Source organism: Thermobia domestica, chromosome 8 (genome assembly GCF_964235325.1).
Source record: "Thermobia domestica chromosome 8, izTheDome1.hap1.1, whole genome shotgun sequence".
NCBI classification, from domain to species: Eukaryota; Metazoa; Arthropoda; class Insecta; order Zygentoma; family Lepismatidae; genus Thermobia; species Thermobia domestica.
Window position 1 is genome coordinate 232,528,304 of NC_137461.1, and position 24,313 is coordinate 232,552,616.

Genomic DNA, 24,313 nt, shown 5'->3' on the forward strand with positions numbered 1-24,313 from the left:
GTAGGAAGGAGTGAGGCGGCTCAACATATCTGTAGCCAAGACACCTACTTTAAGAAAATTCCAGCACTTGGTCTGGGTTCAAAATATTTTACTTGGCACCGCCATAAGAATATATTTCTCTACCAGAGCCGTAACAATCGGTTGAGTTGAGTTGATTTTGAGTTTTACGTCTCTTTGAGCAGCGAGGCAATATGAGACTGGACCTACAGATTAACGTGGAATCCGAATGACATGAGCTCCGATTGGGAATCGAACCCGGGTCTGCTACGCCAAAGGCGCGTACGCTAACCGCTTAGCAACGAAGGAGCTCCCGTAATAATCAGCGTGGCGGTGCAACGCATCGAGATCCCCAGACGAATGGATCCTGCACCCACTGTTCGAAGTTCACGTTACTTATCACTGAGTATTTAAATTACCTCCATATTCATTTCTGAGTAGTATTATTAGTAATGGTATGAAAGGTGAACGTAAAATAAAATCAAGGATGGAATGCCGAAAGAAGCCTTTAGGAGGAAGAAAGTACTATTTCGTGGGACCTTCACTAAAGAGTTGAGAAAAGATTCATAAAATACTTCATGTAGAGTATTGTACTGTATGGGTCAGAAGCATGGGCATTAGGCTAAGATTAGAAACGTCTGGAAGCTCTCGAATGTGGGTATGAAAAAGAATGGAGCGAATTAGCTGGATCAAGCATAAACGAATGTGTGTTTGTTAGCAATGGTGAGTGAGAAAAGAGCAATGTTAGATATGATTAAGAAAAAGGAGAGAAACTGGTTGGGACAATGGATAAGAATTAACAGTATCATGAGGGACGTTTTAGAGGGTATGGTCTCAGGAAAGAGAGGGAGGTGGCGAAGGGGACTGCAACTAATACGCGATATCAAAACAGAAAACTCGTACGTGAAGACGAAAAGGTTAGCGGAAGACCGTAGAGCATGGAAGCTTCTCAATTGCAGCAAGTGATCTTCCAATAATGTCAAAATACCTATGATGATACTCATGTTGTCTACGTGAGATTCGCAGTGGTCAAGCGTAGCACAAGTTACTTTGTCTTTTACATTTAATTCGTGGTTTATATATTGCAGTTTTTATGAAATATCTGCACACGCTGTAGTTATACTCAGTCCTCTCAAAGTCAATCTGCACCCATTAATGCAACTCCTCGATTTAAGAAACATTTTCTACACCAGTAAGAATACATTTCATGCTAAGAAAAGTTCATATTTCTTGAATATAAATATCACCTTCTGTGACACCCTAGTAGAGGAAAGAAGTATTTTCGTATACGGTTTTTAATTTATGATTCCCAGGGACATGTGTTTCAAAGGAGACTCGCTTCCAATCTCTCTTCTAAATTTTATTTATATACATAATACTATAGCAGCGTGTCGTTTATAGTGGTGTCGCCTTGCGTAGTTCGCAAGAGCATATGAACCACCAAATATCGTGCGCTGTTTTTGGCCTCTTAAGATATTTAATAATATTTAGAATATTATTGCCCCTTGTATATATGCACTCCATCATCACACTACGTTCACAACAAAGCTGTGAGCGTGATAGATTGATCTGTGTAGTACAGTATGGAAGCGCGGGTTGCTGAGAGGAGGAACTAGAGTCTCCTGATTTGAACGAACAGCGTTCACACCTATTGTTGAATAATTTCCAGTAATGGGGCACTTCAAACATAATCAAAGACTGAGTTGCAATTAAAATAGAAGAATATAGTAGTATACAACTTATTCTTTCAATCAGTTACCTACATTTGTTGTAATGAAAATAAACTAATGGAACAAACAAAATCATGGCTATCCGAGGTCGTACCGAAGGGAGTGGGATGTTTAGGACCTTTCTTCAGAGATTCTTAAGTTAACGCAGAACAAAACTAAATTTTAATTTATTTGCAAGATTTCTTTTCAAGTACGTATAATCTCTGATTTTTCTTTAGACTACGGTTTTCCTGCCTAAATAAACTGAATGTTTGTAAGAAAAGTAAATAGCTTATCAAAACATACTGTACTTGGTAACATTGTCACAAAGGTAAATTCTTAACTTCTGTATTGTGAGAACCTGAATAAAATTTTGCAACTGAATTTTCTATTTCAACATTCATTTATAACACATGCAAAATAGAAAAAAAGACGAGTATTGGTATTTGCAGCAACGTACGTTAATCTGTAACACTTATGAAAAAACAGAGAAAGATTTCTTCTTTGGTAGAGGAGGGGGGCGTAACTTACTTCGGAGACTGTACTTTTGCGCAGAAACATTATTCTCTCAGTGTATTTCAAAGTAGCAAAAGTTGAAACGTGTTGTGTGGCGGTATACTGATTGATTTATAAATGTGTTTCCCACAATTTCCATCAGGTATATACTGCTAGAATTTTTTGTAGGTATGAGCTCGACCGTTTTCAAAACTATAGCTTATATCCATCCTTATTCCACCGTTCAGTGGTAGAGCTCAGTGGTAGAGTAGTATTCGGCTCAGTGGTAGAGCGTTCACCTCTGGTGCTTGGGGTCCCGGGTTCGATCCCAGCCCCCGCCAAGTGAACTTTGTGGTGGACAAACACCGTGCTCGTGGGTTTTCTCGGGGTTCTCCCGTTTCCTCCCACTTTCTTCATTCCACCATTTCACTCATCTTTCATCATCACCGTCTCCTTTAGCCTAACCGGCATAACCGTGGGACGTAAAACTCAAAGATTTCCTTTTTTTTAATATCGTTTCTCGGCTGTAGAATTACATCGGATCAATCGTACATAAATGTAGTCTCTTATAGTATTGGACTCTCTCCCAAACTTTGGACTCATTCAACAAAATTTTCTGGGTGCGCGCCTGATAAGTACGTCCAATATTCTATCACGATTCGTTCGCATGGTCATTTCTATTAAGGATGATAATAATCTTGTAGAAAAAGAAGTTACAGTCGCTCACTTTTGAGTGATTGCATAAGATTTTAGGATACTTGAATATGCTATTGTCTCCCTTAGGAGTCCGAAGATTCTAGTAGCTCTGGTGTTTACCGTCCTTATTTAGAATACTGAAAGAATTCTAGAATTAGAAGTTTCTAACGGCTGTGAACTACCAAAAAATTATGTCACGAAACACCACTGTACTGGTGAAAAACATAAGAAGGTAAAGATTTATTGTTGACGTGACTTCTGAATAGTGCGTAGTTTACAACATTTAACAGTTGGAAGGTACTAATTTTGCACTGTAATACAGTACAGACGAAGGCATATCAAGCGAACAAAGTATAAAATAAGAAATGTTTGTAATTAACAGTTAAGAATGAACAAGAGAAATGAAGGGTGAGTAATTCAAGATAATGTATGTTGAAAGAACAACAAACAAACAACAATACAATGTTGTAAATAATTTGATATGGATCTAATCCGGAGCCGCCACTAGTGGAGGATTCCGATCAGTGTTGCCAATTTGGGGGAAAAGTAGCTAAATCTAGTGGATTCGACTTCCAGGATAGCGAATTTTTTTTTTTTTCGATTAACGACTTTTTGATGATGTTTGAATGACAATTTGGAGACTTACTTACAAATTTAGCGACTTTTGTACTACGAACAACTTGTTCTGTAATCAAGTACTATTAGATCGAATCAGTTCATTTTCCTTTTGCTTATTTGAATCAGCGCAAATGTTGACGAACCGTTAAAATTCATAGCATTTATCTCCATATTCTCGCTTTGATTGCTGTTATCTCTTGCCCTCTAACGGGGACCAACTTCAACCTTTGTACTGTACTTTGCAGAGCTTCCGTTTAGATGCACAAATAATACTTACAGATAGCAAGATGATTATCTGTAGCAGCGACAGTAAAAGTCAAATGTCTCTTTTTCTGTGTAGACTTTTATTTTTGTTCGTCTTTCTAAACTCATTTTTGATTTCGTTGAAGTAAAATTCATCATAAAGTCAAAAATATATATTGTATTAAAAGTGAAACTATTACTAGTGACGTATGATTCTTTCATCTACTTTTTGTAGCGTAGATAGCATTATAGCTTGAATTGAACACACACACACACATATATATATAGTATATATATATATATATATATATATATATATATATATGAGAGAGAGAAGGACAAAAATAGAATTCCACGAATAATTTTTAAGGGACTATTCAAGCAAAATTGGAGTCATTTCATCTCTCATATAGCGACTTCTTGTAGCAACTCGTTGGCAAAGCGGATTCCGATTTCAGCATCGTTTCGGTAAGAAAGTGAATAAATCAACAATTCATGGATTAATCAACAGATTTTTTGAACACGGCAGTACCTCGGAGTGGAAGGTCGATCTTTTTGACGAACGATGTTCTGAAGGATGTTGCAGCACGATTACAACCTTCACCACGGAAAGAACTTGGACACTTCTCACAGCAGATACGACTAAATATGGCTCAATTTAAATGACAACATTTAAAATTATGTTCTTATCTCGTGAAAGTGGTACATAAACTGCGACCAAGTGACAGCGATAATCAAGTTAAATACTGTCGGTGATTTCATCAATCTCGCGAAACAATGTTTCTGTATTTGAAAAGACATTCTTCGCGGATGAAGCTTGGTTACATTTGTCGGGTCATGTAAATTCACGATACACTAGACATTGGTTCACTGAAAACTGTTTATTGAGATTCCCTTGGACTCACAGAAAATTGACATTTAGTGTAATTTGTTTCCTGTTCGTGAATCATTGGACCAACTGTTTTCGAAAACATAGTAAAGTCAGCCAGGGCCGGTTCTATCTTATGTGTAGACTAACACGTGCATTTGCACGGGCGGCAAAATGTGAGAAATATATTATTTAAAATATTTCTTATTGGGAACAGAATTTATGATGTTGGTATTTAAATTTACTAAGGTGACCTTCTATTTGAATAGGCCCTACTACATTCATAAATCATGTTTTGCTCACATTAATGATATGGATAATGACGGTCAAACAAATCGTTGCTTCATTATTGTTAAATACAAGAACTCAATTCTCGAACAGTAGCGAACACCTGTCCTATGTAGTTAGTTATCACAGTTTTGATGTGAAAACTAGTCTTGTCTTTGTCACAAATAAGCTCCTTATCATTGAAGGTGAAACAAGTTTTTTTTTTAAAAAAAAAAAATAACATATGTAGAAGGAAACTCAAGAAAAAAAGATAAGATAGGTAGTTGCACTGGAATTGCAAACTGATATACTGAGATCGAAGCTCGATATTGAATTGTATAAAAAGGATTACCATCTTTCCTTTTGCAGTGTTTTCTTTATTTTTCACTAACATAATAGATTATTATTTAAAAAAGAAAAAAGACACAACGACATTCTATTTGTAGTATTTAGAGCTTCCTGAGTGCGAGTGCTCTTTCCCTCCCCTGCGTTGTTCATGATGAGGTAGCATACTTAAAATCATGGCTTTTTAAGATTTGTTCTTTCTGGAGAAAGGAGATCGGCAAATGATGCCATTACACGGGGGGGGGGGGGCAAATTGTCTAGGACAGGCCCTGAACTCAGCTGTATAGCGTACATTATTCAACAGTTCGCAGTGCGTTTAGAAGTTAGTGGGCAAGCTGAATGATTGCAACAAGGGAGTACAACGTGCCATACATAAAATGAAATAATAACATTTTTACGTGGATATTTTGGTAACCATTGATTTAGAAGGACAGTGGCCGGTAAGGTCACCCCAAGTTCTCACAAATAAACTGCAGCTATATTTCTGTGAGCAGTGCAACGAATTAAGTACGTGGTAGAATATAATTATGAATTTTGCTCCCGGTAGAATGTGATTATCAATAATAATTATAATCTAAGTATAAAGCTATTATACTTTGCGGTCACATATCTTTATAGACTCTAAATCCCATTATAATAAAGCGTTTGTTTATATAGGCACTTCTGACTTTACAATATTTAACCTTTTCAAGGACTTAATCGTATTTTCCTAGATCTTTGGTCTTTGTACTTCTAAGTGAATTGAGATTTAAAGTAAAGTATAAATACTTAAAAATACAATATTGCTTATCATATTTAAGTTGCTAATCAGTTACTAAGGGAGATATCACAGCAAGACACTCTCCCCACAATTGCAAATTTTGTTTTCTGGGAAGACAACTTCATGCACACTGTTTCTATCGGCAACAATTCTCCATTACGTTTCAAACGCCTGGAATATTTGCAAAAATACAATCAGTGGTCGAAGTGAGACGGTTTCTGGTGGTATGCCATACCGCCTCTGGTTTTACAGTGATGAATACATACCGCCTCTGGTTTTTCGGTGATCAGGACATGCTGTCACTGGAAAGTGGGTGCTAATATACCTTTAATAAATCTATTTTTATACCCAATGATTGGCGTATAGTTTTGCACCTCGACGATTTTAAGTTGGCAACACCGACATTTATGTTACCTTTTCCTATCTCTTGTTTTTAAAATGAAGTGTCTACAAAAAAGTTCACTCCTTGCTCCTATGCAAGAACTCGTATTGGTTTTGTTGTTTGTAGATAAGGGCCACATAACAGAAAGGAATGAGTCATGGGCCCAATCTAAACAAAAGGATATATTGAAAATGCGACTCGTTTAAACTGAAATCGGAAAGTGTTGTTATGAATTCGCCCGGATTCCTTTTGTGTCTACAATGATAAAGAAATACATAACTGAGTCGGGTATTTACGAGAAAAAATATAGTTTGTGCAATCAAAAAAAGTATTTTGTTTTACTTAAGTGTTTTATGTCAAATCTGTTGTTTTGGTTATTGTTTTATATTAAGCGTTTTATATTTTATAGTGTCATTCAATTGTTTCTTCGTGGATTTAGGGTTGTCTACTGTGAGGGTGGACTATCCGGGGCATGGGCGTCTCTGGCGGGGGACGGGGGGACGCGTCCCCCCAATATTTTGAAGTGACATAATCTAAAATTCCGCTGAGATACTAGCAGTTAGATCATTTCCTTTGATGTCCCCCCAAATTTTACATGCCAGAGACGCCAATGATCCGGAAGTCTGGAATACTCCTCAGTCGCAAGTTCTCCCGCGGGAAATTGTTTAAAAATTGTTAATATAAAAACTCGTTCTTTAATCATTTTCATGTATAATTCTCTATAATACAACATATATTTTTCTGAGAAGTTTGGGGGGAAGCAAACAATCTGTCTGCCCCTTTGTAACCACGGATAAACTCTTTCATGGTTTTGAGTCGTTGTGTAAATTGAAATGTAATCTTTCCGGCATCATACCCTCTTTGACTTTCAACATTTAGATAGACGGTATGTAAAGTCAAAATGGTAATAAAACATATCGTCTCTGTTTTTCTTCCACTTCGAACACTGCATAAAATGGATGTATACCCATTGTGTACCGTCGTGGTTAACGTGCATTCTTAGTGTGCACTGTCCTCGGTTCGGTTCCCGCTTATGGCACTTGCCTCGAATATACCTGCGTAGTGATTTGGATCCCACTTGAAAAAGTTGGTCCTCTCTTATACAGCACTGGCAATGAAACGCTTCGTTAAACACCAACTAATTGCATATACATACACACTGCCGTTCGGGAAAACTGTGACCTTAACAAAGAGAGAGGAGGGTGCTATCAAACTAGCATCATTTGTACCTCAGGATATCAATAATTAATTATTATAATTTCAGTGGCTTGGTCTCTGAGTAGGGCCAGCAACGTTTTCGGTTCGATGCCTGAGTAGTACTGCCAGAGGGCGGTAACGCAGCACTCAAATAGTTTGGAGTGAACAACTGTAATTAAACATAGGCAAGCGTAACAAACACTTCCTGATCTTAAAAGGCGCAATATAAATATAGTATTCAAACGGAGATGTATGTGTGACCCAGTGAAAAGGCTCCTTTTTCTCCCAGGAAATTGCTGTTAGTCTGGAGGATCGGTCATATGATCGTGCACTTTTTGATACAAGTATGAAATTTACAGTACACAATAATTGATGTGTAAACAACAATATTAGGGGTGGAGCCAATCGAAATTGGCGCTCTTGTCATAATGGCGGCCATATTGAAAAATTAATCTCGTAAAGGTGCTTTTTCTTGAAAATAGCTTATATTTTTCTTTTTATGTACAAGTGACAATATTATTTTAATTACTATTGACCAAATAATGAACAATTTACACATTTGTATATTTTAGTTTGTTATTTAGTTTATTTTGTTTGCTATTTTTCAACATGGCGCCCAATGTGACCAGATTTAATATAATGCCATAACTATAGAGTGATGGGTATCAAAATATATGTTCTTGAGGTCACTATTTGCTAATATACGCTTAGAAATACTATCAGACGGCCTGTTCTTGATTTAACAGAATGGGATTCATAGCACTATTAAGTATGTTAAGTTTATCTTTCTAACTTTAAACGTCAAGCCTGTGGAAATTGAAGTTTGTATATAAGATTTCTGCAATACCAAAACTGTACAATAAAACATATCACATAGCAACAAAATTGAGAATTTTACTTCATGTTAAAACATGAAGGAGAGTAAAATTGGAATTTACATTCTTTCTTCGTGTATATATATTCAGCGTTCACATTCTTCATATCTACAAAGAGCTGTACATGGTAAGTCAGCTTTGAAACAGCTACACTTTCCAGAACACACTTTGGAACAATTACATTTCAATATCTTTCTTGAAGACTCACTGACTAGTGGAGTTGTTATCCAACGAGGTATCCATCTTCCTTCCTCTGTTTGTGTCCATCCGCAAATACTCAGAGATGGAAGTTCAGGTTCTTTTTCAAGTGATCTTCCCCAAATCTGTCCTGCTTGATAAGCTGTTCGAAGCAAAGCATCTTGAGTTGGAGGTATAAGCTCAAGCTCACGATTCTTTCGTGTAAACATCTTTTGCCTTACTACATTTATGTCATTATCTATGCTGCAAAGGTCATATAACGATACAACAAATTTTTCAACAATTGGAAACACTGTCTTCACGGCTTCTACATCTGGAGCACTTGATAATAATTGAAATGCCGACGTAACCTCATCATAAGCTTTCCAGGCTGGCCAAGCTAATATTTTACCTTTACCCGCAAATTTAGATGTAGTGTCACTTCCCGTCAAAGCATGAAAAGCAATTATTGCAGAGCTTTTCTCAGTTCCCAGTGCCTTTGATATTGCTGTAGATTTGATGTAACGCATATGTTTTCCTGATCCATACAATGCCTACAAACAATCATATTCCAACTTAGCTGCTTGCTTGACTGCCAACACAACCACATCTGAGTCAACCTTACAAACTTGTATATTTCGATACTCTTCTATTATACCATCTGCTGCATGTAAAAATATCCTTGTGTCTGCTTCATCTTGAGAACATGGTACTATTCGACTTAAATCCGCAGGTTGTGAACTAACGGCACTGTTTCCTTTAGTGACAACAACTTTTCCTGGATATTCTGCTAAACTTACAAATTTTGCCAATAAAAGAAATAATTCTGTTTTGTTTTCATTAACTTGAAGGAAGTCCTTTCAGTTTTTAGGCACCTTTTTATCCGCTTCAACTTTTCTTCGAATGCCTGTTCCTCTCTTCTCACGAACACAACTCTTCAAGCTATCTGGTTTATAGGTATCAAACACTACGTCAACACGTTTCACTTGTCTTTTAAATCGATTTCTAATCATGTTTATGAACTTTTTGATATAGTCAGCAAACGAATCTGTAGCTTCGGGTGTCAGAAAGTGCACAATGACTGCACCATCAAGAATAATCATTTCAACATCAGGTCCAGCTTGATGAGGTTCACTACTATCTTCTTCACTGCAAGAAATAAGTTTTTCTAGGCATGGTACTATGTCTAATTTACCTCCATACCGAATTCTTCCATTGCACCCTGCCAGTGACGGAGGAAATGATTGATGCTCATGACTGAAAAACTGATAAAGGTCGCCATCTCGAACTTGACATCCTTTCTTTTCTTTCATTTCTTTTCTAGAAGCACGATATGATGCCCATGTGCAATCTAAAGTCAGATGTGAATCTTCTTTTTCGGTAGTACGGTAAACGTGTTCACATCATTCACTTTCTTTATCATTTTCAGCATTCCCAATTTCTAATGGTGCTATCGTCTCAATTTTAGGTGGAGTGTTTCATCTTTGGAGAAAATATAGGCTTGACTAGAGTGTAACTCTCTGGGAGTTTCATCAACTTTTTTCATTTGTGCACTACACGTTCTTCAACTTGTTCTTCATCCAAATGTTCAGTATCTGGATGCTGAAACAGTGATATTCCCGTTCCATGAAATGAAGTAGTAGATGATGTAAATGAAGGATTATGATCAATATTATCAATTGCAGCTGTAGTAAAAACATTTTTCTTCAAATGTAAGGGAGCTACTGCCATGAAATGAATTATAGCATAATTACCCAATTCTGCTGAGAGGCAGAGAATTCTGTCATAAGATACACTAAGTTCTAATTCAAACAACACATCAACTGTTTGTTTTGATCTTGTATATGAGTGAATCATACATCTAATGAAAGGGGCAGCGGCGTTTCGCTATTTGGAGAATGGACTAAATGCTGTGAAACTTTTCTACGTTTTTTAAAACAATTAAAGGATAAAATCTGTGAAAGAGAGAGACAAACTTGGGACATATAATCCGCTTTGTTTCCAATGTTAGGACCATATAATATCATTCCAATAAGAGTTAACAATGTCGTTGGTACACTGTTTTGTTGTTACTTATCCTCAAATGACCCTTTAAATTGAAACTGGGGATGTTTAAAAATATCTCGTCTTTCTATGTTTGCAGCATGAGATAAAACAATGGCATCTAACTCAGAATTATGAAAACAGGCTTTCTTGAGGATCTCTCCTATATCACTGTTTCTCACAAGCAAAACTTCTCGACCAGCGCCATGGAGTTCGAGTTCTGGAAAATGATTAAGTATTTTCTCTTTTAGCTGCGTTGAATGCACTGTACTTGGGTCACCACCCAGTTGCTCAATTCTCTGACAATAGAGTTTCTTCAGATGGCTCAACTGCAGCACAGGGGACATTTCGTCGTCATCAAGAATACTTTCAATGTACACTAAAAGTTTTGCTAATGCGTTTTTTCATATGTATGAGCGTATTCTTCTGATCTTAATTTTAAATCTCTTTCACGATTATATAGGGCCACAAGACATTTTGCATGATACACTGCATCTTGAGCAAACATATCACCAGCACTTAGCTTTGCAATTAATTTGTGGTCTTGAAGAGTAAAAGCACATGATCTCACACGATTATCTATTTTAGGTGTTCGTGATTTTTGAAATTACTGTGATTTTCCATCCACTGATTCATCACAAAAGAAGCACAATGTACACCCACCTTGACTGACTGAAAGTGAGTCCTTTGGTCTGGTATTTTTCTCACTTGATGCAGATACGTCTGACTTATCTTGACTTCCACTTTTCTTCTTCTTTTTTCTTTCAATTACCCTGTTATATCTAATTTTATTGAATTTCAAAGAGCAGAAGAAACAAACATTTTATGATATTTTGTCTTTTTTATCCATAAATGTTTACTTAATACCTTGTCCTTCATCCAGCCTTCTTATTTTAAACCCAGAAGGTAGTGACTCTATTTCTTCAAATTTTACTAAATTTTCCGCTATAGTTGAAAACCGAGCAGCTTCATTTAATGATTTACCTGCAAAATCACCAGGGCAGGTCAGCCTCTCCTTTGTTACTTCTTCGGAAAAAAGACAAAGGTCCCAATTTGTGATTTCATCACATGGTTTGGAAACCTCAGTATTGTCTATTAGTTTGAAATTTCGTTTCATTTTAGCTGCAGTTCAGTTCTGAAATAAATCGAAAACAAAATCTGAGTTACACTGAAAGACAAAAGAAATAGCAGGCAAAATAACTGTAAAACAACTAATAAAAATAAATAAATAAATCATAATTAAACATTTAAATTCAACATTTTACCACGCCAAGTGTCAAATGACCTTTATCAAGAGCATAAGTGAAAAAATAGATTATAATTTAAAAATTAAAATGCATTAACATGTTAAACAATATAATTAAATGTTATTTTATATGTACTGAGCGGCCATTTTTAATATGGAGGCTATCTCGACGAAATCACGTGATATTTTTTGGCTCCACCCCTAGAATTGTTTCTTATGATGTCTATAAACCGTATGTAAAATTTGACGCTTGTATCATAAATTGCACGATTCTTTGAGATTTTGTTACGGATCCTCCAGACTATGTTCGTCCTGGACACATCATCGCGACAGTAATGGGTGTGTGTATATGTGTGAAATCAATGTGCAAAAGAGAGCCGCATTCAACTATGATGGTATTAATACCATTAATAGCTTGCTGTGTTATCATAGCACAGGATAACCCACATCTTAACTTCATGGGCCAGAGGGATCGTTCAACTTCGACCATTGAGCTATCACTACTGCCTACATACTACTACTACTACTACTACTACTACTACTACTACTACTACTACTACTACTACTTCTACTACTACTACTACTACTACTTCTACTACTACTACTACTACCACTACTACTACTACTACTACTACTACTTGAAAGATGTTGACTTGTGGCGGCTTGTTCGTCCAACTCTATCCTTAATACATATGAGACTGTCTGCCTACGAATGCCCTCGGGTAATAATTTGATCACTGTATAGTGAGGTTCGGATTCTCCACTATTGAGAGTCTAGGATTTTTCGGAAACTCAACAGAAACCACTCTGGATTCTTGAGCTTCACAGCCTGCGACCTTAACAGAGAATGTTAAGTTGATTTTGAGTTTAACATCCCTTTTCAGCAGCAAGGCTATACAAGATGTGAACCTACTGATTAACGTGGAATCCGAACTACATAAGTTCCCGCCGGGAATCGAAAAGAGAGAAGGTATTAAGATAACCTGATAATAATAGATTGATACTGTCATGATTCGTGTCTTTACCCATTTATTTGTTTGCGTTTTCTTTCCAGTTCATTTGTTTATTTTCAGTTTTGTTGCCAGTAGCAGGGACGGACCGAGGCAAAATTTTCACCCGGGCAAAGTGACTTTAAGGCGCCTCCACGCTAGTCCTAGCCTATATTACAGTGATTTTAATATTTTAAAACCATTTTCAAAAAGAAATATTAATACTTTAAAAATAGACATATCAATTACATTGTGATTATATTATTATTATTTATGTACCGATATGTATAAACAAAAACAATATCGAACAGCATTTATTGAATATTACTAATTGTGACATGATTACTGCTATATTGGCAATTGTTTCGTTATATCAATAACATCAGGAGTCATTCTACCATATATCCGACTATGTAACAATCTATTCTAATAATGTGAAACACCAATAAATGCATTTCACATGTTGAACGTGTTTTACGCAAAGCAACATAAACAATCCTTTCTATCTGGACCCTAATAGCTGAAGTCCATAGCATTCATTGATCTATCTCATGAATTTGTACAAAAACTGAATCCTCTTACAACACTAAAGCTTAATAACAGGTTTTATCAAGTACTAGAAATCCTCTAACTTTCGTTAGTTTGATTAGTAAGTAAACCACATCAAAGTCAATTTAGGGTACTTTATGAGAAAGCGCCCATATCTTTTTCTTCCATAAAAATAGTACCTTAAAATCTAGAATAATTTACACAAATTGCTTTCCTAATTTTGTAAACTTTGGCCTCAGGCCTATAGCATACCAAAACTTAAGTAACAAAATAAAAAGTTAAATTCCACTATTACTAAAAATTGACAAAATTTAAACCATTTTAAATACATTTGTTTTCAGAACCTCACAACAATTACAATATAACCTTCCGAGCTTTTTTGTCTGCAAAACCTCTGACAATGACATCTACGCCAATGTTTCCAAGAATGTCGAACTCAATTGACATCATGGCGAATGCTACGAGGCGCTCCTGGCACATGGTTAAGCCTGCCATATGTCCCGTAAAATAAGACAGTCCCAATTTTGGACTCGAGTGTCCCACGTCCCCTCAAATGTTGTCGGGACAGGAAAATGTCCCGTATTCTAGTTCCGCCCGAAAATAAATGAAATGAAATTTTTGAGTTTTACGTTCCACGGTTATGCCGGTTAGGCTAAAGGAGACGGTGATTATGAGAAATGAATGAAATGGTGGAATGAAGGAAGTGGGAGGAAACTGGAGAACCCCGAGGAAACCCAAGCACACTGTGTTTGTCCACCACAAGGTTCACTTGACGGGGGCTGGGATCGAAAACGGGACCCCTAGCACCAGAGGTGATCGCTGTATCATTGAGCCACCACGGCCCCCTTCCGTCCTGTTTATCCATCGAAACCACTAACCACAAATCAGTAAAAATTCCTACCAGTTCTAGTTCAATATTTCTTACCATAAAATGGGGTACACTTAAAAGTTCTGAAATTTAGTAGAAATTCTCAAAGAATTTTGGGAATTTTCAATAAGTGTTGAGTTACAGTAGCACAAAGTGGCTGGGCACTGTTGCCGACTCTTAAAAGAATTGTTAGTTTATATCTTGCTCTAAAATACTTTTTTCTGCCTGAGTTAAGATCTCATAATGCTTTGAAATATTTTTAATGGTGAAGAATCAGAATTATGGTTGTGGTCTGTGCACAGTTAGCTGAATATTTTTGAGAGAAGTATACGAGAAATTGGAAAACAGCATGTATGTATTGCTGATGCTTTAGCATGTTATGAACTTCTCACAATGAAGGTGAACAATAGGAAATATAATAATTTTTTGAGTCTAAAATCTAAATCTCTCTTGAAGGACATGTATGAATATGCCAAACAAGCTCAGGATAAATTTTGTACACAGGATTATGTTCACACATTCTGCACTGTATCATATGATTATCTAATTTCATGGGGAAAGCAATTTTCAGATCTTAACACATTAACTTTGTGTACTTTGAAATCAGTCTGAATGATCAAATGTTGAAGAAAGTATATCATTAATAGAAAATTTAGGTCATATGCAAGTTAACAGCACAACACTCATTGACGAGTTTTCTATTATTAAACGTATTGTAGCAGAAGAGTTAAATAAATGGAATACCGCAAATGTCAAAGCACAAGATCGCTGGGTGGCTGTGTTCAGTATTCCCAAGAAAAGATTTATATTAACAGTCCTCCAAAAAAATTGTCGAATTTTGTCTCTGCATTCCAGGGTCAAATGCAGGAATCGAACTCCTTTTAAAAAAAATAACTACTAGGCCCTACTAGTCTAGTGAGAAAACAAATATACATGTGAGATCTCAAAATCCACTATTGCAAATGCTTTAATTCTGAAGCAAAACTTTCACTTTTCATACACTGAATTGCAACGGCGCCGACTTTCCAAAATTTATGTGGGTGCATATCAATGACGTGACGTTATATCCTATATGATTTCAGGAAAGTTTAGATATTTGGTTGATTTATTTTTAGTTAAAATCTTTTATAAACACTGTCATAAAGGGCTGTGGTGTGATAAAGTAAAATATAGAGATACCATAAGGATGAGTTGGAGCTGCCCTGGCTCAGTCGGTAACACGGCTGCCTTAAACGCAAGAGAAACAGGTTAAAACACGGTTCCATACTAAAAATCTTGTGGGTGTGCCGCACTCTCAAAATTTATTTGTGTAAGTGCGGGAGCTCCGGAGCACCCAAGTAGTCGGCGCGCATGCTGAAATGTACGATCAATTGTTCAACAATAAAACTCTGAGAAAAAATCAATTCTAGTGATAGGTTTATAGGCCTATGTAACTTGAAGGATTCCTTGTGTGTCTGTCATACAAACAATATATGCTAAATATGCAATTGGGACTTCCATGTTATTTTTTATTCTTGTTAATAAATTATATTGAGATATGGTACAATCGTATTAAGTTTGTTACTGTTATATTTCTTGTATTTCATGAGTGTTTTCATTATTGTTTGGTACAGCAAGACGTAACGTTCATTGTTTTAAGGAAACAAAATTATATTTCGTGTAATATCTCAGTAAAGTTTTATGTACTAATTTTTTGTATGTGATAACCCTATTTACATTATTATTTTTATTTGTAGCAACAACACTTAATTTTTAAAGTCATTCTGGAATACGCACTACCGTGTTCATATTATTTGGGAAGCCTATTCAGAGGAAAAAAAAAACTCATATAAATGCTAAATACTTATAGGAGGTCTTGTTTGTTTGATTGATTTTTAAGTTTAGCATCCCTTTCAGCAGAGAGGCTATATGAGACGTGGATCTACTGATTAACGTGATATCCGAACCACATGATCTACCACCGTGAATCGAACCCGAATCTCCCACGCCAAAGGCGTGTACGCTAACCACTTAGTCACGAAGGACAAATGCATTGTGTTTGAAAGTTTGGATGGGGGCTGGGGAGATAGAAGGTGTCCCGTATTCTCATGAAAAATGTATGGCAGGTTTACACATGGTAGATCTCAATTTGTAGTTAATTTTAATTTTGAGAAGCTTCTTTCGCTTGACTCCATTCTGACAGGAAGAGCGAGGGCAATTCTGAGTCCAATTGATACACTTAGGGACATTTTCAGTCAGCAAGTATTGTAATACTTCAAGTGGGCGTTTAGCGTTTTCATCTGATAGTAGAGAGAGTAAAACCAATAGTTCCTGTTAAAGCTGGAAACTCTCAATATCAAAATATTCTTCATCTGTTAAAGCCACTTGAAGAACAGCACATTTCTTCATCAGGGAACCCTTGTCTTCATTTTTGATCCTGTATAAAAACCCAAATAGATCATGATGGAGGTTTAGTTGAAAAGACCATGGCTTTATCCAAAACATAAAAATAAACGCTACTTTTTAAAGAAATTTTGGGAATCGCAATGTGCTCATCAGGGGCCTCATATTCAAACTGATGTTTTGCTTTCCGTGGTTGTAATTGTAACTCACTTGGAAATAGGGGGTCGAATTCGAGAATCTGCAATTTCTCTTGCATTCACTAGTAGCTCTACAAAGAACATTAACGGCTATAACCAATATCAACTCCCCTCCATTCTTTCATCTACATGCCATGTCTCCGTTTGTCTGTATCCCCCTTTGTACTTAGAAATGAATCAATATAATAGTTTGTGCGTATATGTGTCTATGTTTAAAGCATCATAATTTGCATCCATTGTTGTGGTGTGTGTGTATGTGTGTAACATTTGTTAAAAGAGTGAAGAAAGAAGTACAAAATAGAAACAAAAAGAAATGAATAAAACAAATGTGGTTGGCACTTCCTTTAATATAACTACATTAGTCCTATCACATAATTTTTTGTCATAGAAATTCTACACACAACAAACCAGGGAAAATTTGATAAGAAAAGGGGAAATTTGTGTCAGTCAAGGGAAATTTTCTTAAAACCTACGAACATTGACGGTAATCTTCTAGAGAATCACGTGTAAGCAAATCAAATGATCACCGCATTTTAAAGCAAACAAAGAGGAAATCCTACATTCTCAATAGGATCTTTAAAAAACTAAATAGAGTTTCAGATAGAGATCTTAAATCTATAAACAAAAATGAAAGTGACTATGTTTGTGACTTTCTCTGGTTTTCCGGTCTGGGATGGTTTCCATCATCTCACTGTCACGAGTCAACTTAGGAGAGGGATATATATATATATATATATATATATATATATATATATATATATATATATATATATATATATATATGTGTGTGTGTGTGTGTGTGTGTGTGTACGCCACAAGCCATGGCGTCGACCTTCGGAATTTGCTTTATAAATCTCTAGTAAAGCTTTTCATACCAGTTTTTTTTTTTTTTTTTTTTTTTGCATTTATTCAACTATGGAAGCATCAAAGAACATATTTTATGGTATTTTGCAGTCACGTGTGCGATGCCTAGGGGCAGTGACGTCACAAACAACAATGGCGGCTTTTGAAAAAGGGTAAATTTTAGAGCTTTTTTAAAAATAATTCCTGACGTATCTCTATTAATCTTAGAAACATAGTTTGTACCTCGTTGGTTTCGTTATAAAGCAGAGTTTCCAAATGTAGCACTTAAATTTCCCTATTATGTACAAGAAGCGGGAAAATCCCGCCCAAATGGAAAAAATGGATTTTTACAAAAACTTCGCTTTTGGGGGAATTTTCTCCCCTCAGGTGCACGATAGGGATATGCAAGTTGTACCGTTCGAGAGGCCAATTCATGCCAAACAAGACGAGGTATTTTTCATGTTCCTACAATGATTAGTCTTTATACTGAAGCGGATTGGATAGAAATTGACTGAAAATGTATTATCGAAGAAAAATTGGTTAATCAGCTATAGCGTCAAGACTATTTTTCCCCGTACATTCTTCGTTTCTCATTATTTTCACAATGAAGCAAAGTTTTTTAGTACCATTCGCATGTGCGTGTCATATACCTGAGCGAAGAAATTCGTGATAAAAGAGGATTTTTTAAAGAAAATCCCTTTTTCCCATTTTAAGCGGGAATTTCTTGCATTAGGTACGTAATAGGGACATTTGACTGATGCAGTTGGAAACTGCTTCATTACAAAAAAAAAAAAAGAAAGAAAAGAAAGAAAGAAAGAAAGAAAGAAAGAAAAAAGAAAAAGAAAAAAGAGGTACGTACCATGATCCTAGCGTCAATACTGTTGGCACTGTAGCTGCTTGACTGAAAGCCTAAAAATTACCTTTAAAAAATCAAAATTTAAAAGGGTTGTGATTTTCTCTAGCTCTAGCAGATAGATCTCGATCAAGTTTTCAACATAGATTAGGGTCTGGGATGGTTTTCATCATCTCGCTGTCACGAGCCAACTTTATATATATATATATATATATATATATATATATATATATATATATATATATATATATATATATATATATATATATATATATATATATAACTCTATGGCCTATGGAACCCGGAGGTTCAGTTCCGCGTTCACAAAAGCTCTCCACTGACTTCTATCCTTAGCTAATTGCATCCAGTTTCTACTTTGTATTCCTATCTCTGCAAGATCCATCTTAATATTATCCTCCCATCTGCGCCTAGGTCTTCCTAATGGTCGTTTTCCTATGGGTCTACCAGTCAAAACTTTGAAAGTATATATATAGTAATAAAAAGTGACAGACTAACGGAACATGTTACTAATTTTTCTTATTTTTACCCAACGAGGTGGGTAATTGATGCTAGTATGAAATATGTCAGAATAACAGCCTTAATCATGGACGTTAAATTCAAAGATTTCATTTTTATTTTTTAAAAATTATGGGATTACGAAAAAGTGAAAAAATAAACAAAATTTTGTCAGGAAAATAGGTAAACCTTTGGCATGGAATGTCAGAGAAAACAGTTTACAAAAAATGTATGGGTTAACCTGTTAGGGTAAACGAAAATGTGAAGGTAAAACCTGCTTACTTACAGGAATCCATCACGTTCCCTATTTCCGAACACATCCCATCGCTATCAAGCCAACAAGAACTAAGTGAAGAGATAGTTGATCCGTATTCCCAAGGATTTATTATGACATGTAGCATAAACGAGAATTCATATTGCTCCCTTTCATGGCATTCCCTGACACCATGCCAGTGGATTTCAACACATTTGAACTCTTAAAACAATACCTCTTTCACTGGCCCATAAAAATGCTGCCGGGAGGAATAAGATGATTTTTCTCTAACGTATTATGTTGGAGTGAGAATTACGATAACGGGCGATAGTCTAGAATGCTGATGATCCGGTAAAATACAACCAGTGATGATGACAACACGCCCTTTTCTATTGGTCGGATATAACCCGATCAGCCTTTAAGTACGAACACTGTAGAATGATCTACACTGTAAACTTTTAATTTTACTTTAATGTAAATTAAATGTGAAAATTTAAAGATAAAACATCGGACATTCTGTGTCTGAGATATTACCATTTAATTTTCTTGTTCCGAGTACCGTTTGTACGTAGCAAAACAAGTGAAATTAAATCTCAAAACACTGAAACAAAGTTAAGAGAAACCGTTTGATTATGCAAACTTCTTTCTTTTTCTTGAAAGGTTATGCGTAAATGATCACGTTCCTTAGTAGCTCTGTATTGAATCGGTGCCTGAGGTCCCTGGTTCTATCCCAGTTCGTGCAAAGTAAAGTTTGTAGTGGACAAACACAATATGCGTGAGTTTTCTCGGGATTCTCCGATTTTCTCCAACTTTTTTCATTCCACCTTTACATTAACTATAATCAACACCGTCTCCCTTAATCTCTGAGCACAAACGTGGCTGATTAAACTGTAAATTTCACTTTATGACAATAAAGATTTCAATAAAAATTTCCTAGGGAACTGTTACCTCCGTTGTAGCGTATCTTTAATGTATATTTAGATGGTATTTCACCAAAATTTAAAATTTCTCAAATAATAAATATTTTGTAGCATTAAAGTAGTTTCGTGAGGAATTTCAACCACCCTTGCCGATGCCTGTTTGAAGTGCTTGTTGGTATTGGCTGGTTACAGTTTGTAATAAATGAAATAATATAGATTTCATTTGTAGTACAATTATTATTTACTAGTGTCAATTAACGGTTTCGCTTGGTTAAAATAATATATTTTAGTAGTATGTTCCTTTAGTCAGTTACTCTTTACCATCACTAAAGTGTTCTCTGATATCGGTCATTTTCGATCATTTTATATACCCCTCCCCTGCCCCAATTTACGGGGCTGAATTTGGATATAAACGGCATTGGAAGTGTCACAGCTTATCTCAACGACCCCGAAAACTATGGATTCGACACTAATATCGGTCATTTTCGCTCATCCCCTAAGTTGTACCATCAAAGTGAAATGATAGAAACCATCCCAGGTCCGAATCTCATCTTTGTTGAAACTTTGATCGAGATAAGTCAGGTGATTCAAGAGTACGAAGTCAGAAACATAGTCACCTTCATTTTTATGTTTTTGTTCTCTGTGCTGTATGATTCTTTAGTGTAAATGTAGGTGTTGTTTATGAGTAGAATTGGGAATACTTGAAATAACTAAAATTTCGTAGGAGTAATGATTCCCTATGAACTTTTACCGGGTAGAAAGTCCTTTGTGCCGTTTATCGGGATAGTAATTCCTTAGTAAATATTTGCGAAAGGTATATAGATAATAATTACTGACAGTGAATGATTTTATGTCTCGCTCCCCTGAGATCCCAATTCCCTTTGACAGCGGCACTGAGTTCAACATTATTTGTTATTGGCCATTGGTGTTTATCTACCTTGTTTTTGCGTCGCTGTTCTGACGTATAACCTTTAATAATGCGAATACGAACAGTTACCACTATATGAAGCCTAAGAAACTAGCATCATTTTGTAACATTAACCTCATTTGAACCTTAATAGGACATCTGCGTAACAGCTCTTTGAGTGGGTTAGCAGTTTCAAGATCTTTGAATGTTAAAATCATTTAGGTCGTTACGTCATCATTTCTCTCTCTTTTTTTATTCTTTCTTTCTTTAATAAACCGTCTTTGTTTATTTTCTTTAACTACCCAACGAACTCCATAACGTGATTTGAAGGATTGAAAGTTGGTGAAACTCAAGCAGTAGTTGCTGAAACTCAAAATATTGTGTGTATGGTCATGAACGCTCGCCTATCGTCAAGTTGTATTATTTTCATTTTTGTTCTTTGTTCTACGTAAGTGTTCCTCTTTGCTACTCATTACATTTATTGGTTTTTTAACTTCTAAAACATTTTTTTTTCTAATACAAAACTTGATCAGTCTACGAAACACACAAAAAAAGAATCGAATTTAGCATTTTGAGTATAAACCTAGATTAATACAGTCGAATTGATAAAGGCAAGTATATATTGTTATGTATTTGATATGATGTGATATACGGAAGAGTGTTCTTCTGTTATTTTCCTTTCTTGATTTTTTTGCGTAATCAACTTTGAAACTAGTTATAATTTTCATAATTTATGCTTTTGTGTAACGTGTTTCTCAGCAAAGAAAGATAATAATAATAATATAATTTTTACTATTTTACGTGGACATGAAATAATAAATACAAATAATTTTTGTATATCACAAATGAGTATGATTATAAAAAGCAAAGCGACAAAAATGTAATGACAATTATTAATGTAGTAGCATCAATTACCCGCTTTCCTGGGTTAAAATAAGAAAAATAGTAATATATTCCTTTCGTCAGTTACTTTCTACTATTACTTAAGCGATCTCTGATATCGCTCATTTTCGATCATTATATATACAGGGTGTTTCAATACAACACCTACAACGTTTGGGAGGAGATTACTGACACCAAGATAAGACAAAAAGTATAGACCAACCTGGATGCGCAAATGCTTCCTTTCGGAGTTATAGACTTCCAAAAACATGAAAAAAAATAACTTTAAAGATCCATAGCTTCAAAACTATGAGACCTACCACGTTCAGGTCAAGACTTCACTTAGGAACTAGTATATGCACTATTTAATAATCCATGTTTCAGAATACTAAGGTACTTCCACAACAATTTTTATAGAGGGGTTTGGCTATGAGCATATAATTGGAAGTACTCAGCATCTACCTTTATAAAGTTTGCTCGTTTGTTAAGCGCAGAGACCGTAATTATGTCAGGAAACAAAGATTAGAAATTACACAGTGCACGAAGTGAGCCTTCATTTTATGACTAAACTTTCTAACTCATATTGTAGCCAAATGGTACTAGAGTCCTGTTAGGTATTCAAGTTCTTAAATATTCCATACCAGTGACGACCTAGCCTTAATTTCATGGCGGGATGGGGCCAAGTGGATTAAGATTAGAAATTAGATTTCTGGGCTGTTGGCATCTATGACCATTTAGCCCGTCACGTATATGAGGGATGACGTACCTCGACTATCAAATTATCCCAGGAAAGGGAAGGGAGAAAGGATTGGAGAAGAAATGAAGCAGCATGGGACTATATATTAGGTACCATCTCAGGATTTGCATGATGTGAATGAGGAAAACCCAAGGAAACCTCACTCAGCGTGGCTAGCCTGAAAAAGCTTTAACACTTTTCGACCTAGTGCCCCCACCGGGAATTGAACCCGAAACTGCTGGGCAAAAGAAAAAAAGAAATTTTTAGCGAGCAGTTAGTTTCGCGAAAAATTATTATTTTATATTACTAGACCTGCCTTAAAATACAGCATGTCTGGGTGGCAGTCGGGGAGAAGGACTGACTATGCAACCGAGGGCCGCTCGATCCTTTACCCCTTCGCGAAAGTTAGATGATTATAATAATAAGCACGTTTAAAATCAGAGTAAATATCTTTCAAATAACTATTCCTTTAACGAGTCTATCGGCTTCAATTATGGTGGTTGAAGGTGAGTGGAACTTTAACGTTGTACTTATTGAGCTGCGTAGGTATATCATAAAATAAGTTTATTTAATTTGACTTTCAATTGCGTCACCTAATATATGATGTTAATCGAATTAAAGTTCTTAATTTCTTCTATAAGCGGTAAGTGCTTGAGTGTACAATATGACCTTCTTCCGTCGGAATGCGTGTTTATAATTTGTTGAAGCAATTATACGTTAACGGTTAGAGTGTTATATTTTTTATGTAGGAACGTTTCAGAGATTCAAATGTAATACATAAAATAAATATTCAAAGACAATGTAAATGTATTAAATCAAAACTACAAGAAAACATAAACCATAAATAATGTAAGTAGCACACAGATTCAAAACAATTGAAAGTTAATTACTTCTAGAGAAATAATAATTAATCAACAATATTCAATGTTTCAAAATGGAATAACGTATAATAAGTTTTCATAATTTTTAAATATTTTTAAAAAGAAATTAATTATATATACTTTCGCAAGCATGTGTTTTACTATTTATAATACGGTACAGTATAAATATTTATAATACTAATATAATAATAATAGTTATAGTCTATATAATAATATTTATAATACGGTATTTTATTTACTGTATAGTACATCATATTTGTGGAATAGCAGCAGTTGATACATAATTTAAATTTTAGTCATGAACGCTCGTCTATCGTCAAGTTGTCTGATTTTTATTTTTGGTCTCTGTTGTACGTAAGTGTTCCTCTTTCCTACCTATTTTATTTATTATCTATTTATCTTTCTAAATTACAATATTCTATCACAAGACTTAATCAAGTTGTTGAAAACGTATTTAAGAATAACTTGTATACATTGTACGAACTTGAGCGAAATTTACACCACGGAATGTGTACCTATAGAGGCCATGCTGATCTTATTTTGAATGCACCAGCACAACGGGTAGCGAAGAGAACAGTTGGTCGTAGTTATTAAGGCGATCATGTTGCTAGTTGTTTGA

At 35.5% G+C, this 24,313-nt stretch overlaps 2 protein-coding genes across 6 annotated transcripts in view; one reads left to right on the top strand and one right to left on the bottom strand.

Annotated features, from left to right (window-relative positions):
• LOC145693488 (protein-glucosylgalactosylhydroxylysine glucosidase-like) overlaps positions 1–24,313 on the bottom strand; it is a 124,880-nt gene that overhangs the window by 94,812 nt on the left and 5,755 nt on the right. Inside the window, exon 2 of one of the 2 annotated variants that reach the window (XM_081769530.1) lies at positions 11,657–11,807. The exons of the other annotated variant lie outside the window; for it this stretch is intronic. The gene's annotated coding sequence lies outside the window, so the exon portion shown is untranslated. The remainder of the gene's footprint in view (positions 1–11,656; positions 11,808–24,313) is intronic. 2 annotated transcript variants of the gene reach the window in all.
• Positions 21,573–24,313, top strand: part of LOC145693489 (uncharacterized) — a 156,407-nt gene continuing 153,666 nt past the window's right edge. For 3 of the 4 annotated variants that reach the window (XM_081769533.1, XM_081769532.1, XM_081769535.1), the window contains exon 1: positions 21,573–21,643. In XM_081769533.1, the coding sequence (XP_081625659.1) occupies positions 21,582–21,643 (62 nt within the window). In that variant the 5' untranslated portion in view covers positions 21,573–21,581. Of the gene's footprint in view, positions 21,644–23,952; positions 24,049–24,313 lie in introns of those variants that run through there. The other variant, XM_081769534.1, reaches the window with a different exon arrangement.